The sequence below is a fragment of the Chanos chanos genome, chromosome 16, assembly GCF_902362185.1.
Source record: "Chanos chanos chromosome 16, fChaCha1.1, whole genome shotgun sequence".
NCBI classification, from domain to species: domain Eukaryota; kingdom Metazoa; phylum Chordata; class Actinopteri; order Gonorynchiformes; family Chanidae; genus Chanos; species Chanos chanos.
Window position 1 is genome coordinate 18,226,952 of NC_044510.1, and position 14,129 is coordinate 18,241,080.

At 44.2% G+C, this 14,129-nt stretch overlaps 2 protein-coding genes across 2 annotated transcripts; both read left to right on the forward strand.

Moving 5' to 3' along the window:
- LOC115829296 (uncharacterized) lies at positions 1-6,224 on the forward strand. Its single transcript, XM_030793351.1, has 3 exons — positions 1-447; positions 1,034-1,432; positions 2,286-6,224. The coding sequence occupies exons 1-3, from the start codon at positions 1-3 to the stop codon at positions 6,222-6,224; spliced, it is 4,785 nt and encodes a 1,594-aa protein (XP_030649211.1).
- A 5,651-nt stretch (positions 6,225-11,875) lies between these two features.
- mpst (mercaptopyruvate sulfurtransferase) lies at positions 11,876-14,054 on the forward strand. Its single transcript, XM_030793474.1, has 2 exons — positions 11,876-12,476; positions 13,315-14,054. Exons 1-2 carry the CDS (start codon positions 11,888-11,890, stop codon positions 13,611-13,613), a joined length of 888 nt encoding a protein of 295 aa, XP_030649334.1. The 5' UTR covers positions 11,876-11,887; the 3' UTR covers positions 13,614-14,054.
- Positions 14,055-14,129: the final 75 nt, after the last annotated feature.

The following is a 14,129-nucleotide window of genomic DNA, read 5'->3' on the forward strand; positions in this document are numbered from 1 at the left end:
ATGGCGCTACTCAATTATCCTGTTCCAGAGCTGGATGTTACCCTACAGGAAGCAAGCCGGGTTCTCCAGCTTACTCTCAGGCCTGAGCTGTACCCACACTATAAAAACGCCCTCCTTCAGCAGAGAGACGCTCTCCAGGACACCCAGAGTCGGCTGGTGGCAGCTGCCGCTGGCTGTGAGAACTGGGTGACGGAGCAGTTTAAAAAGAGGCTGCTGTCCTGTCCTGATCCTCTGCCCACCTCTACAGCCATCCCCTCTGTGCTGCCCTCATCCAAAGCACAGACGCCATGTGTCCAGCTGGACAGGGCTGCCTCTCTGCTGTGGGCTGCAGCCAAGCTGTACAGTGAACCTTGGCTGGTGGAAGGGGATCAGCCCTTAGAGCGCACACAGCAGTCAGAGGTGTTTGCCACCAGTCGCCTGCCAGGAAAGACCCAGGACCAGCTCAGGGTAAGACTGGACCTTTGGATAAGATGGGATCTTCACCACAGGTTTGACTGGTACTGACATTCATAGTTAGACACTCCTATTTTCAGTTTCAAAATCCAGCAGTCAGACTCGCTCATCTCTGGTACTGAAGACACCTGCTCCATTCAGGACAACATAGTAAACTGATTACTATTTATATATTACTTATTACACAGCGCACTGATTACTATTTATATATTACTTATTACACAGCACACTGATTACTATTTATATATTACTTATTACACAGCGTACTGATTACTATTTATATATTACTTATTACACAGCACACTGATTACTATTTATATATTACTTATTACACAGCGTACTGATTACTATTTATATATTACTTATTACACAGCACACTGATTACTATTTATATATTACTTATTACACAGCGTACTGATTACTATTTAAATATTACTTATTACACAGCACACTGATTACTATTTATATATTACTTATTACACAGCGTACTGATTACTATTTAAATATTACTTATTACACAGCACACTGATTACTTATTTAGTTAATTATTTTGTATACTTGGCTGCTCTTAATTTTCCAGGTTTATCCCAAGAGTCTCCATGTCATCGTGACCTGTCGAGGAGGTGTATTTCCAGTGCAAATTTTGCAGTGGTCCAATTCAGGGAATTCCCTGTCTCCACTGCCACTGCTTGATGTCTACAGCCAGTTAACGCACGTGATGAGCCAGCCAGACGCAGGTAGCGATCAGAACCCCTCCACCATCTGCGGTCTGTCTGCCTTGCAGCGGCAGACCTGGCATGCGGTGAGGGAGGAGATTCTGCGGACGGGTGGAGAGGCAGCTGCATCTCTTGAGATTATGGAGAGTGCTGTGCTGGCCCTTTCTTTGGAAGACTGCTGTGCCCCACCTGACATGGCAGAAACCCTAAACTCCATCAGGCTTGGAGGGCATGGAGGCCTCCTTCTGAGATACTATGACAAGGTAGCACTGCTATTTAAAATAAACTTGTTTACTTTTTATGTAAATGAGTGAGAAATACTCAACATGGGAGGAAAGAACCGACAAAAAGCATCCTTTTGTGGTATGGTGTTTGTGCCTTAAGGTCCATAACTGAGGTAAAAGGTCAAGGTAAAAAAAAAAAAACAGCTTGAGGTTGGCTGACCAGTATTGATAAAGACATCTTGCTAACTGAAAATAAGATTGTCCAAAACCTGTCTGTGTAGGATACTAGTGAAAACTGTTTTTTTATATATAATATAGACAATCCCAACATAAGTTCCACTATAGACACACACACGCACACACAAACACACACACACACATGTCTATATCTATATCTGTCTATATATATGTGTGTGTATGTATGTATGTATGTCTGTATATATGTGTGTATGTACGTATATATGTATGTATGTATGTGTGTGTGTATGTGTGTATATATGTATGTATGTGTGTGTGTATGTATGTATGTATGTATATATGTATGTATGTGTGTATATGACCACTGAGCCTTTTGTAAAACTGAATTGGAGTTTTCCAGCCAAACCAGAAAAATCACTAAAAGTCCCTCTCCAAAAGACATGTGGGAAGTTTATTGTAACGATATTATCTAAAATTTCCCGCTCATGTAAACTCTCCACTTTAGGTTTCCATGCATAACTACACATGAGGCATATTTGTTTGAATGACATTCTATGTCAAGTTAAATTTGAACTGATTTCTCTGAATACCAAAGATAATTACATCAAATTAAACTGCAGTTCACTGTAATCTTGTGTTCTGGCCACTTTAAAACTGGTGCATCTGATACGGGTTTTTTTTCTTTCCTCTACAGGTGGTGAACTTGGTAGTGTTCAAAGACAGTACAGCAGGCATGGTTTTTGAACATAGCGCTGTTGATGGGATGGTGGCTGGTTTGGTAGCTGAAAGTGTGTGGTACCTCTCTGAATCCCAAATCACTGAGCTTTCCCACAACCAAGCAGTCACCAATGGCTCACCCATGCTTTCTGTTGGTGGTTCCTCAGAACCTAAACCTCTTATATTCCCCCTGGAGAATGCACCTAAACCTGGTCATCTGGATCTTAATAGCTCTTCCCAAGCACAACATCCCATAGTAACCTTTGAGATTTCATCCTATCCCGATGTCTTCACTACCCTGAGGAGTCACAGGGGTTTATTTGATGCTTGGATCAATTTCTCTTTACAGCTCTCCCTAAAACAGACCCTTGGTGAGTCAGCTGAAAGTCTTATCCTTGTCACCCCCACACACATGCGCCACTACAAGCACGGCCGCTGTGACCCAACCTACTCACTCACCATGCAGTCTCGTCAGCTGGTCGCAGCTCTGGCCTCCTGCGTTGGACCAGACAATGATCCTCGCTACACACAGGAGATCTTTCAGTTATTCCATGTTGCTTTTCTGGAGCACAAAAATCTCATCAAAGCCACAAAGTGTGGTCATGGTGTGGGTCCTCACCTGGCAGCTTTACGCAGGTCTTTGGCCCAAAAAAATCCACTCAAGAAATTTCTAGATCCTTTTGGATGCCCCTCGGTCTACCTCACAGGAAAAGACCTAATGGAGGGTGTGGAGTGTGCTGTGGGTAATGTTTATGCCACTGATCAGCTGGCTGTCACATACCTCGGCAGAAAAGACCGTGTTCGCATGGTACTGAATGCTAAAGGTAGCTTTACCAATGTCTTAGGAAAACTCAAGGACAGTTTGGAAGCCAATCTGAAGCTGGTGATGCTCCTAGCTGTCAGGTATGCAATTGCTGGGCAAATGGGAGCCATTGAATGTCTCTTACGGGAAAGGGAGGGGGGGAGAAGAAATGACTGTGCACAGAAAGACATTTGCAAAAGTTTGGGTTCAAAGGGGCAGAACAAAGCCATTGCAACAGGACTCCCTGTCACCAATCCCTCCCCTGTAATGAAACCAGATTTTACTCTAGTGATCCATGGTGGGGCAGGGGAGGAAGTTATGCTGAATCAGAAAGTGATTGGAGTAATTGAATTTGCCCTGCAGACAGCATTGAGCCTTGGCACGGAAGTGTTAGCTCGTGGTGGAAGCAGCGTGGACGCTGTGCAAAGGTGTGTGACTGCTCTTGAGGACTGCTTCTTATTTAATGCTGGAAAGGGCTCTGTGTTTAACAGAGAAGGTAAACATGAAATGGAAGCCACCATTGTGGATGGTGGTGGGAGGAAGTCTGGATCAGTGGCATGTCTGAAAAGTGTAAAAAATCCGGTAAAAGCAGCACGTCAGGTAATGGAGATGAGTGTTCATTCACTGTTAGTTGGTGATGGAGCTGAAGAGTTTTTGCAGGGACTTCAAGACAAAGAGAAATCAGTGAAGGCAGAGTATTTCCAAACTGATGTTCGACAGAAGGAGCTGGCTCAACAGCTAAGTGGTGGCAAGTCCTCCAGAAACAACCACCCTCAAACCGTAGGAGCAGTGGCTCTTGATCGCTGGGGCAGGTTATCTGCTGCAACATCCACTGGTGGATTAGTGGGCAAGTGGAAAGGTCGAGTTGGTGACACAGCAATTGTGGGAGCAGGAATATATGCTGATGACAAGTTGGCTGTGACTTGTTCTGGTGATGGAGATGTTTTCCTTCAGCAAACAGTTGCTCACAAAGTGGCTAGTCTGTACAATCTCAAAGGCTACGACCTAAGACACGCTTGTAAAGAGGTCATTTATGAAAGTTTAAAGGGGTGTTGTGCAGGAATTATCGCTGTGGACCACAGAGGTGAGGCAGTGATTGAAACCAATGCTGGAGTGATGTTTGTTGGCTCTGTTATCGACGGTGTTAAACGAGCTGAAGTTTTCAGACCCATGACGACCTTCTCAAATGTGATTTGGGAATCTAGTGAGCTCGTGGCATACTTACATCCCGACCCTTGGACCCCAGGCACCACGATTCTTACCAGAAAGGCCTTGAGTGGACCATGCAGCCTCTTTCAGTTAGAATTGCCTGACTTTATCACAATGCTGCTGGGGGCACGGACTGTAGCACATCTGCTTTGTGAACGACTTGGGGTGTTACGGTGTGCCCTTGTTTTCATGCCACATCTGACCAAGCCTGTCCACATCAAAATCTTACCTCTTCATGGACTGGAACCCAACTGGAAACCTCATCTGGCAGAGGAGGAGGAATTCAATAATTATGATCCCGGGTACTGCAGTTCCAAGAGCGGCCCACGCTGGGAGGACCCTGAGCTTGATCAGATCCAGGCCAAAATCCGGGCCCATCTCCCAACACCCAATGCACCATCTTCCTTTGATTTTTATGGAGAACCTACCCACGATGGTCTTTTTTCACGCATCATCCGAGGAGAGGAGCGACAGTGGCGAGTTTGGGAGGATAATGAACATGTCGCCTTCCTCACACCCTTTCCAAACACACCTGGTGTCACAGTCCTGGTACCACGAAGACCTCTGCCAAGTGACATCTTCAGTTTAGAAGAGAAAGACTACACAGCTTTAATGTTAGCAACTCGAAAGGTCGCTCAGCTCCTGCAGGAAGGAATGGAAGCACGAGGGGTAGCTCTCATATTTGAGGGTTTTGAAATTGACCACGCCCACGTCAAATTGATTCCTATTGTCCCTCCACCAGGTGGAAAGCTTCCCACTGTACGTCCTCATTTTTGTGCAACCTATGCTGGGTATGTTACATCCGCTGACGGTCCCCCAGCTAGTCCAGAGGCTCTGAAAGAGATCCACACTCAGGTCACACGGAGTTTCCCCCCTCGCTCCTGGGAGGACCCTCAAAGCCATTCCACTGTAGCTATAAAGAGTCAGTGGTACCGCAATCTCTTCCAGATCCAAAATACTCTCTTCCACTGTACAGTCGAGTATTTCAACAATGTGTGTCATTATGCATATGCCCTCACCCCTATCACCACCGACACCATCTCTTCTCCGATAGGCTTGGGGTCAGATTCAGAGCCTGTGTATGTTAACATGCTAGGACAAGATGTGTATTTGGCTGACTCAATGCAATTTGTTCTTGAGTACTTCTTGCGATTCCAAGAGGGTCTACCAGGAGCCTATTATGTATCACCTAGTTTCAGGGGAGAGGACCCTGATGCCACACATTTGAACCAGTTCTACCATGTTGAATGTGAGCTTCTTGGAGACATGGACAAAGCCATACATGCAGCTGAAGGTTATGTGGCTCACATGACCCGCACAATGCTGAAGAAACACTCCAACATTATATTAAGTGCAGCTGGGTCTCTGTCTCATGCTCAGGATCTACTCAGGAGATTAGAGGGACCAACACCACTTCCAAGAGTGACTCTGGAGCAGGCAATTCCCATGATGCCCTCCTCAGACTGCCTTGAGTGGGTGCAGGATGGCCAGCCACAATTTGGCAGAAAATTAACACGCAAAGGTGAGCAAATCTTGATTGAAAAGTATGGAGGCGCCGTTTGGCTGACGGAAATGGATCACCTTGGTGTCCCATTCTACCAGGCATATGTGGAGGGTTCAGGGAGGTGCAAAGCCAAGGCTGCAGACCTACTCCTGGGCTTAGGAGAAACTGTGGGGCTGGGGGAGCGACACTCCACACCTGAGATGGTGCAAGAGGCCTTGAGACACCATGCAGTGCCAGAGGAATCTTATGAATGGTACATAAACATGCGGCAGGTCTTGCCCCTGATCACCAGTGGGTGGGGCATGGGCACTGAGCGATATTTGTGCTGGCTCCTGAAGCACAATGATGTCAGAGATATACAAATCATCCCACGAATGAAGGCCAAAAAATACATGCCTTGAAAAACCGAACTTAATCTGGAACTCAAAGGACTTTCACCAGACATCGGTGATGTGTGACATACTTCAAGGTGTTTTGGAAAATGTTTGTTAACTGTTGAGTTCTAGCCCTCCATAAACTTAGAGGAACCATAATAAATCAATGCTGGAGGACAAAAGTGTATATGATTTAAGAGAGTATGATGCAGAAAATCGGTTCGCTGTAGAATTTTCTATTATTTCTTTCTAGACTCAATTTAGATTCTATTCACAGAAAAGAAAATATTTTTACCCAAGGGAATGAGACAAGAACACTCTGAGATTTTTAAACCCCAAACCTGTGAGATAAAAATTGACATATATCTCGACTGTGATGGCCTTGTGGCATCCTAATGCCCAAAGCACATCTCTAGTCATCAGGTTTTGTGTTGTAACATATGTTATCTCAAACTATCAAAATGTCAGGGATACTTTGGAGCTTATACATGGAGTATACTTGGGCATGGAGTATACTGGAATTTTGAGGCTGTTTTTAAAGAAATGCTTGTCTACCAAAATACTGTGTTTGATTTATTTTCTAGACTTGTGCTCGTGTCACAATGTGTGAAGCATTATTTGATGATACTATCATTTTTTAAAAGAATTTCCATACTGGCTTGCTGACAATTTCTGTTCTTGGAGTCAGATAATATCCTAATGATTAAAATTAAAGTAACACAAAGTGACCGCTTGCTGGTTTGTTCTTGTAACTAAAGTAGTACAGAAATATTGTGTGTATTCATATTTTCAAAAGGCCCCCAATAATCTGCAAAGTATTTTACTTTGTATCAATGCTAAAATTATGAATAATGACAAAAGTTTCTTGACAGATTCCACAATTTGAAACTGAGTTAAGCATAGAAAACATTTCAGTCTATTTTCAGCACACAAGGCTACATCAGAAGTAGTTGCATGAGGTAGAACATGAGTGTCAGTCTAATATACTGGACCGTTTTGCACTATCAATATTTAAGCTCAGTAGAGAAAACTGTCTGTTGATAAACGTAGATTATATTGAATATGAACCTTGTCAGGTTTCAAGGTGTTCTGTGCAAAAACCCCATGAATAACAACACATCTTTGTATTCCACGTAAATAAACACAAAGACAACCGCTGACTTTTTATTCTCTAGGACTTAAAACTACAGGCTCCAGCAGAAACAGAGGCTAAAACAGACGACTGAGAGTATAAATATGTTCCCGTGACTTAGACTGTTGCAGTGGGACTGTGTGTCCTAAACCGCATGACCACAGAGCAGATCCAAGGCCCTCTTAACAAAGGCACAAAAACAGCCCCAGAGAAGACACAGTGCTACTCTTTGTCCTGGCCACAGAGCAAACAGGGACTTGACATGACATTTTCTGTCTAAGAAAAGCTAAATTCCATTAAGTGTAACCCTAAGGGTGCTGGTTAATGAAAGTGACATTGCCTCTAGAGGCTTAGATAACCATTTAAAACACCGAAGCCTGAGCATAAAATTGGACCAAACCAAAAGTCAAACTGGTCTCACTTTCAGGTAAAAACATTAATGCACAAGGTTTTCAGATAAAGACAGTGATAACGTTTGAATGAACAGACGGGTTTTAAGACGTGTGAGACACTGTGATGGGCTTATCTCAGGGCATTAGGCTCCTCTGAGGTTTATAAGCAGAACTGAGGGAGTTCTCTTTTTCATATGAGGGAGAGAAAAATGAAGAAATGCGTGGAAACGAAGGGCATTGGTGAATGGGTTATATATCTTATTCCATTCTGTTTGTCTAGTATTCAGGAAACAGTGAGCAATTTGAGTATAATAAAACTCCCACAGCAACAATATAAACAGTGCAAAGCGAGAGGAGGGGAGAAAGACACAAATGGTGTAGGGGTGTATTGCATGGTGCACAGAAGCATTATGGCTACACTAAGTCGTAAACAGGAGAAATAAAAAGTGACAGCAGTTGGTGACGAGATGAGATAAGAATGGGAACATTGATATTAAATACACGTGCGTATGTAAGTATGTGGGTATGCAGTGCAGTGTGAGGATAGTGACAATTCATATGTGTTTTTGTTCAGTACAAGAGTGCAATATACACATATTACAGGCACAACATTGTAATACCTCTGAGACAAGAGTAAAAAGATAGTGGAATGGTTACACATTATATTCACTGAATCTTCCTCTAAATTATGAGAAGAAACCACAGATCGTGAACACAATTATTCCCTGTGCCACATCGCCCCCTACTATTAGAGACTATCTTTAACCAGTTTAAACAAGAATATGTTTAACCAGTGAAACAATAGAATACCCACTGCAATGTGCAAAATAATGAAACCTCATATATTCAGATTTCATATTAAGAAAAAACAATGGAATACACATACACAAACACCCAAAAATCTGACAGTGCATCAGTGGGTGTCACATGCATCACATTATAAAATATAGTACAGGATGCTAGAGTGAAAGGTTCAGCGCATCACATTATAAAATATAGTACAGGATGCTAGAGTGAAAGGTTCAGCGCATCACATTATAAAATATAGTACAGGATGCTAGAGTGAAAGGTTCAGCGTATGACCCTGCGTTCACGCCGGCGCCGTGTCGCTATTGCTTGCCGCCAGCTTGTGGGTGTTGCTAACGTAGTTTTGAGGAAGCGGGCTACACATGTATTGACAGGATTTATTTTTCTATAAATAGTGTGATCTTGCTTCAAACACTACCGCTTCACCATGGATCGCTAAGTAGCATTAGCAGTCTCCGTTATCCATGCGTGGAGACCACGCTAGGAACCAAAATGCTAATCTGATAGTGTTTGCCAGTGTGAGCGCAGGGTTATGATCTGATAGTGTTTGCCAGTGTGAGCGCAGAGTTATGATCTGATAGTGTTTGCCAGTGTGAGCGCAGGGTTATGATCTGATAGTGTTTGCCAGTGTGAGCGCAGGGTTATGATCTGATAGTGTTTGCCCGTGTGAGCGCAGGGTTATGATCTGATAGTGTTTGCCCGTGTGAGCGCAGAGTTATGATCTGATAGTGTTTGCCCGTGTGAGCGCAGGGTTATGATCTGATAGTGTTTGCCCGTGTGAGCGCAGAGTTATGATCTGATAGTGTTTGCCCGTGTGAGCGCAGGGTTATGATCTGATAGTGTTTGCCCGTGTGAGCGCAGAGTTATGATCTGATAGTGTTTGCCTGTGTGAGTGCAGGGTTATGATCTGATAGTGTTTGCCAGTGTGAGCGCAGGGTTATGATCTGATAGTGTTTGCCCGTGTGAGCGCAGGGTTATGATCTGATAGTGTTTGCCCGTGTGAGCGCAGGGTTATGATCTGATAGTGTTTGCCCGTGTGAGCGCAGAGTTATGATCTGATAGTGTTTGCCCGTGTGAGCGCAGGGTTATGATCTGATAGTGTTTGCCCGTGTGAGCGCAGGGTTATGATCTGATAGTGTTTGCCCGTGTGAGCGCAGGGTTATGATCTGATAGTGTTTGCCCGTGTGAGCGCAGGGTTATGATCTGATAGTGTTTGCCCGTGTGAGCGCAGGGTTATGATCTGATAGTGTTTGCCAGTGTGAGCGCAGAGTTATGATCTGATAGTGTTTGCCAGTGGGGTGGGGGGTGGGGCATGGCATGGATGTGAGGCGTCCCTGATGAGGGATTGGCCCTTCCTTTGACACTGGTTGGAGCAGACATGCCAGATATGGATGTAAGTTCAGTGATTTCAGATGCAGTGCTAATAGTTGTCCGGGCTGTCAGACTGCAAAACCATGCCATGATGCATCATGTCAGGATGCTTTTGTCATATATGCATACCAAAACCCAAGAAAATAAGGAAAGAGAGATATTAATAAATATTGGGTAAATAGTGGGTAAATACTAAAAAAGAGAGGAAGATAATGAACTTTCAAATAATTGTATTGCCTTATGTTGGCTGATCAGTAAAACTCATTGAATTTGTTGATTATGATATTTGTCACGTCTAAGGAATTGAGACACATAAACCGATACAATGAGAAAGAGATCATTTAGAGGAGATAAATTGTAGTTTTTGAAAAAGCACAGAGTGACTTGCTGAGTGAGAGTATAGTGGTAGAGGAGTTCTGACCCAAAGAGAGACTGGAAATGAGAGTATAGTGGTACAGGAGTTCTGACCCAAAAAGAGACTGGAAATGAGAGTACAGTGGTACAGGAGTTCTGATCCAAAAAGAGACTGAGTGAGAGTATAGTGGTAGAGGAGTTCTGACCCAAAAAGAGACTGGAAATGAGAGTACAGTGGTACAGGAGTTCTGATCCAGAGAGACTGAGTGAGAGTATAGTGGTACAGGAGTTCTGACCCAAAAAGAGACTGGAAATGAGAGTGTAGTGGTAGAGGAGTTCTGACCCAAAAAGAGACTGGAAATGAGAGTATAGTGGTAGAGGAGTTCTGACCCAAAGAGAGACTGGAAATGAGAGTATAGTGGTAGAGGAGTTCTGACCCAAAGAGAGACTGGAAATGAGAGTATAGTGGTAGAGGAGTTCTGACCCAAAAAGAGACTGGAAATGAGAGTATAGTGGTAGAGGAGTTCTGACCCAAAAAGAGACTGGAAATGAGAGTACAGTGGTAGAGGAGTTCTGACCCAAAGAGAGACTGGAAATGAGAGTATAGTGGTAGAGGAGTTCTGACCCAAAAAGAGACTGGAAATGAGAGTATAGTGGTACAGGAGTTCTGACCCAAAAAGACACTGAGTGAGAGTACAGTGGTACAGGAGTTCTGACCCAAAAAGACACTGAGTGAGAGTACAGTGGTACAGGAGTTCTGATCCAAAAAGAGACTGAGTGAGAGTATAGTGGTAGAGGAGTTCTGACCCAAAAAGAGACTGGAAATGAGAGTACAGTGGTACAGGAGTTCTGATCCAAAAAGAGACTGAGTGAGAGTATAGTGGTAGAGGAGTTCTGACCCAAAAAGAGACTGGAAATGAGAGTGTAGTGGTACAGGAGTTCTGACCCAAAAAGAGACTGGAAATGAGAGTACAGTGGTACAGGAGTTCTGATCCAAAAAGAGACTGAGTGAGAGTATAGTGGTAGAGGAGTTCTGACCCAAAAAGAGACTGGAAATGAGAGTGTAGTGGTAGAGGAGTTCTGACGCAAAAAGAGACTGGAAATGAGAGTACAGTGGTAGAGGAGTTCTGATCCAAAAAGAGACTGAGTGAGAGTATAGTGGTAGAGGAGTTCTGACCCAAAAAGAGACTGGAAATGAGAGTATAGTGGTACAGGAGTTCTGATCCAAAAAGACACTGAGTGAGAGTATAGTGGTAGAGGAGTTCTGACCCAAAAAGAGACTGGAAATGAGAGTACAGTGGTAGAGGAGTTCTGACCCAAAAAGAGACTGGAAATGAGAGTATAGTGGTACAGGAGTTCTGACCCAAAGAGAGACTGAGTGAGAGTATAGTGGTAGAGGAGTTCTGACCCAAAGAGAGACTGGAAATGAGAGTATAGTGGTAGAGGAGTTCTGACCCAAAGAGAGACTGAGTGAGAGTATAGTGGTAGAGGAGTTCTGACCCAAAAAGAGACTGGAAATCGATGCAGTTAAGCTAATCCTCATTTGTTTTGACATCTTCGCTTTGATTTTGGTTTAATTTACTGTAACCGTTAGGGGGCGTGGTTATAACCTCACTGCGCAATCTCTAACTGCAATGGCTGGACAGGTCGGAGCTCTCGTAGGGACAAAATGGCTTGCAGAAGCAATTAAAAGTAACCGCATTGGGCCAAGTTTGAGGGTCTTAGATACATCGTGGTACTTGCCAAAACTGAACCGCAACGCTAAAGATGAGTTTAAACAAAAACACATTCCGGGCGCCTCGTTTTTTGATATCGACGAATGCAGCGACAAAACCTCAGCCTTCGATCATATGTTACCATCTGAAAACGAGTTTGCAGAATATGTAGGTAATTTAGGAATAGGGCAAAATACGCATGTAGTAGTTTACGACACCAGTGATTTCGGGTCTTATTCAGCACCGCGGGTGTGGTGGATGTTCCGGTTATTTGGACACAATTCAGTATCGGTGCTGGACGGGGGATTTAAGAACTGGCTGCGGGAGGGTCACCCGGTCACCGACCAGTGCTCGGAGCCGGGACGTGCCGACTTCAAGGCGTCAATCAACCGGTCGTGGGTAAAGACGTATGAGGACATTCTGGCAAATCTGGAAACGAAAGAGTTTCAGGTAGTCGACGCCAGATCTGCGGGGAGGTTCCGTGGAACAGAGCCAGAACCGAGAGAGGGTATGTAAGATTTCCATGTACCTCACACAAAGTAAACAATAAACGCCGTAACTTGGACCGTGATGTGGAAATGTGTCTATGACAGAACGGACTTTGCCTCACCTCTTTTAAACCTGTAATTTTGTTCAAGAACATTGCCAGTTCTGTGCTGTCTTGTAGTCTGTGTTTATCCGTCCAAGGCAGCAATTTAGGCAAAGCGACTTTGTGCAAAGAAAAGAACACGCACTTAATTAGAAAACAAGGTAAATATCGCAACGCAAAATGGTTCCCTGGACGACCTCTACACCGTGTTGCAAATCTGCTATGGCAAAAGGCTAGTGTATGAAGCCTACATGAAGAGCGCTGTCCCACCAGCACAGCAAGTTCACACAAACGTGCTCCCTAAGGCAGGTAGAATGAACTCGAAGTCCTAGCATTGCTATGAGGGCACAGCTGTTAAATAACAGGCAGGCGCAGAAAAATGGAGCGATTTGAATAACTGGTGTGATTTTTGTTGCTGTTAGTAAAAGGATTAATAAAATGGTAAATTTAACTGTTGCTCGTGCTGTGCTGACATTTTAGTTCATGAAAGATCATCTGATCATTTGATGACACCGGTAGTCTACGCCTCTCCCTGTCTAGTTTTGTCTCTGGAAACACTCCCGCTCGCGCTGATTACATCATAATGTCAGACTGATTATCGTCAACTCAAGATCAGTTAACAATTAATCTCAGGTCAGTTTTGTTTGTCACTTGTTTGGACAGTGGGCATTGTCCTAAAGCTGTTATACAGAGGTCCTCTGGCGTGGAGTAGTTAAATTTCCTTTAGTTCATTTCCTCTCCGCTGTTTGATTGACAGGTACAGAGCCCGGCCACATTCCAGCCACAGTCAACATGCCTTTCACCAGTTTCATGGACCAGTCTGGACTGGAGCTGCCCACAGAGGAGTTACAGCAGCTGTTCCAGAGGGCAGGTGTGGACCTACAGCGCCCTCTTTGGGCCACCTGTGGTTCAGGTGTGACCGCCTGCCATGTGGCTCTAGCTGCTCACCTGTGTGGCCACCCAGGTGTGTGTGTTTATGATGGCTCATGGTCGGAGTGGTATGCCAGGGCCTCTCCAGAACTCGTCATCTCCGAAGGCAAAGGGAAGAGAGAGTAAAACAAGTCGATACACTAAAGTTACTTAGAGATGAACTACGTTACCTATAACACAATGCAGCAATGAATTAATCTTTAATGAACAAAACAGTGTTCAGAACACACAGAGAGTGTTACTGTCCCTGTTGCAAAGTTAGACTGAATTAACTGAATGTATTAAGTGGATTAGACCTGTGGCTGACAGAGCAATTGGGAGGAAAATGTAGTTTTATACTTTTGTCCGTAAAGATGAAAAGATTAGTCACACATTTACAGTAATGCCTTAATGTGAAACTGGAGGCTGAAGCCTGGTAACTATCTCAGTGTTTTGCAGAATAAGTTCTGTGCACAGTGGTCTCTGGGTACATGTCAGTATCATAGACCATATGGATCATGTGCCACTGCGGGGACACACACAGGGACACACACACGGGGACACACACGGGGACACACACGGGGACATACACGGACACACACACACAGGGACACACACACGGACACACACACGGGGACACACACACGGACACACACACGGACA

Bases quoted from the DNA above. Each gene is read 5' to 3' on its own strand.
- LOC115829296 (XM_030793351.1), top strand. From the start codon at position 1: ATGGCGCTACTCAATTATCCTGTTCCAGAGCTGGATGTTACCCTACAG. The intron at 448-1,033 runs GTAAGACTGGAC...TTAATTTTCCAG, and splicing joins AGACCCAGGACCAGCTCAGG to GTTTATCCCAAGAGTCTCCA. The intron at 1,433-2,285 runs GTAGCACTGCTA...TTTCCTCTACAG, and splicing joins TTCTGAGATACTATGACAAG to GTGGTGAACTTGGTAGTGTT.
- mpst (XM_030793474.1), top strand. From the start codon at position 11,888: ATGGCTGGACAGGTCGGAGCTCTCGTAGGGACAAAATGGCTTGCAGAA. The intron at 12,477-13,314 runs GTATGTAAGATT...TTTGATTGACAG, and splicing joins AGAGCCAGAACCGAGAGAGG to GTACAGAGCCCGGCCACATT.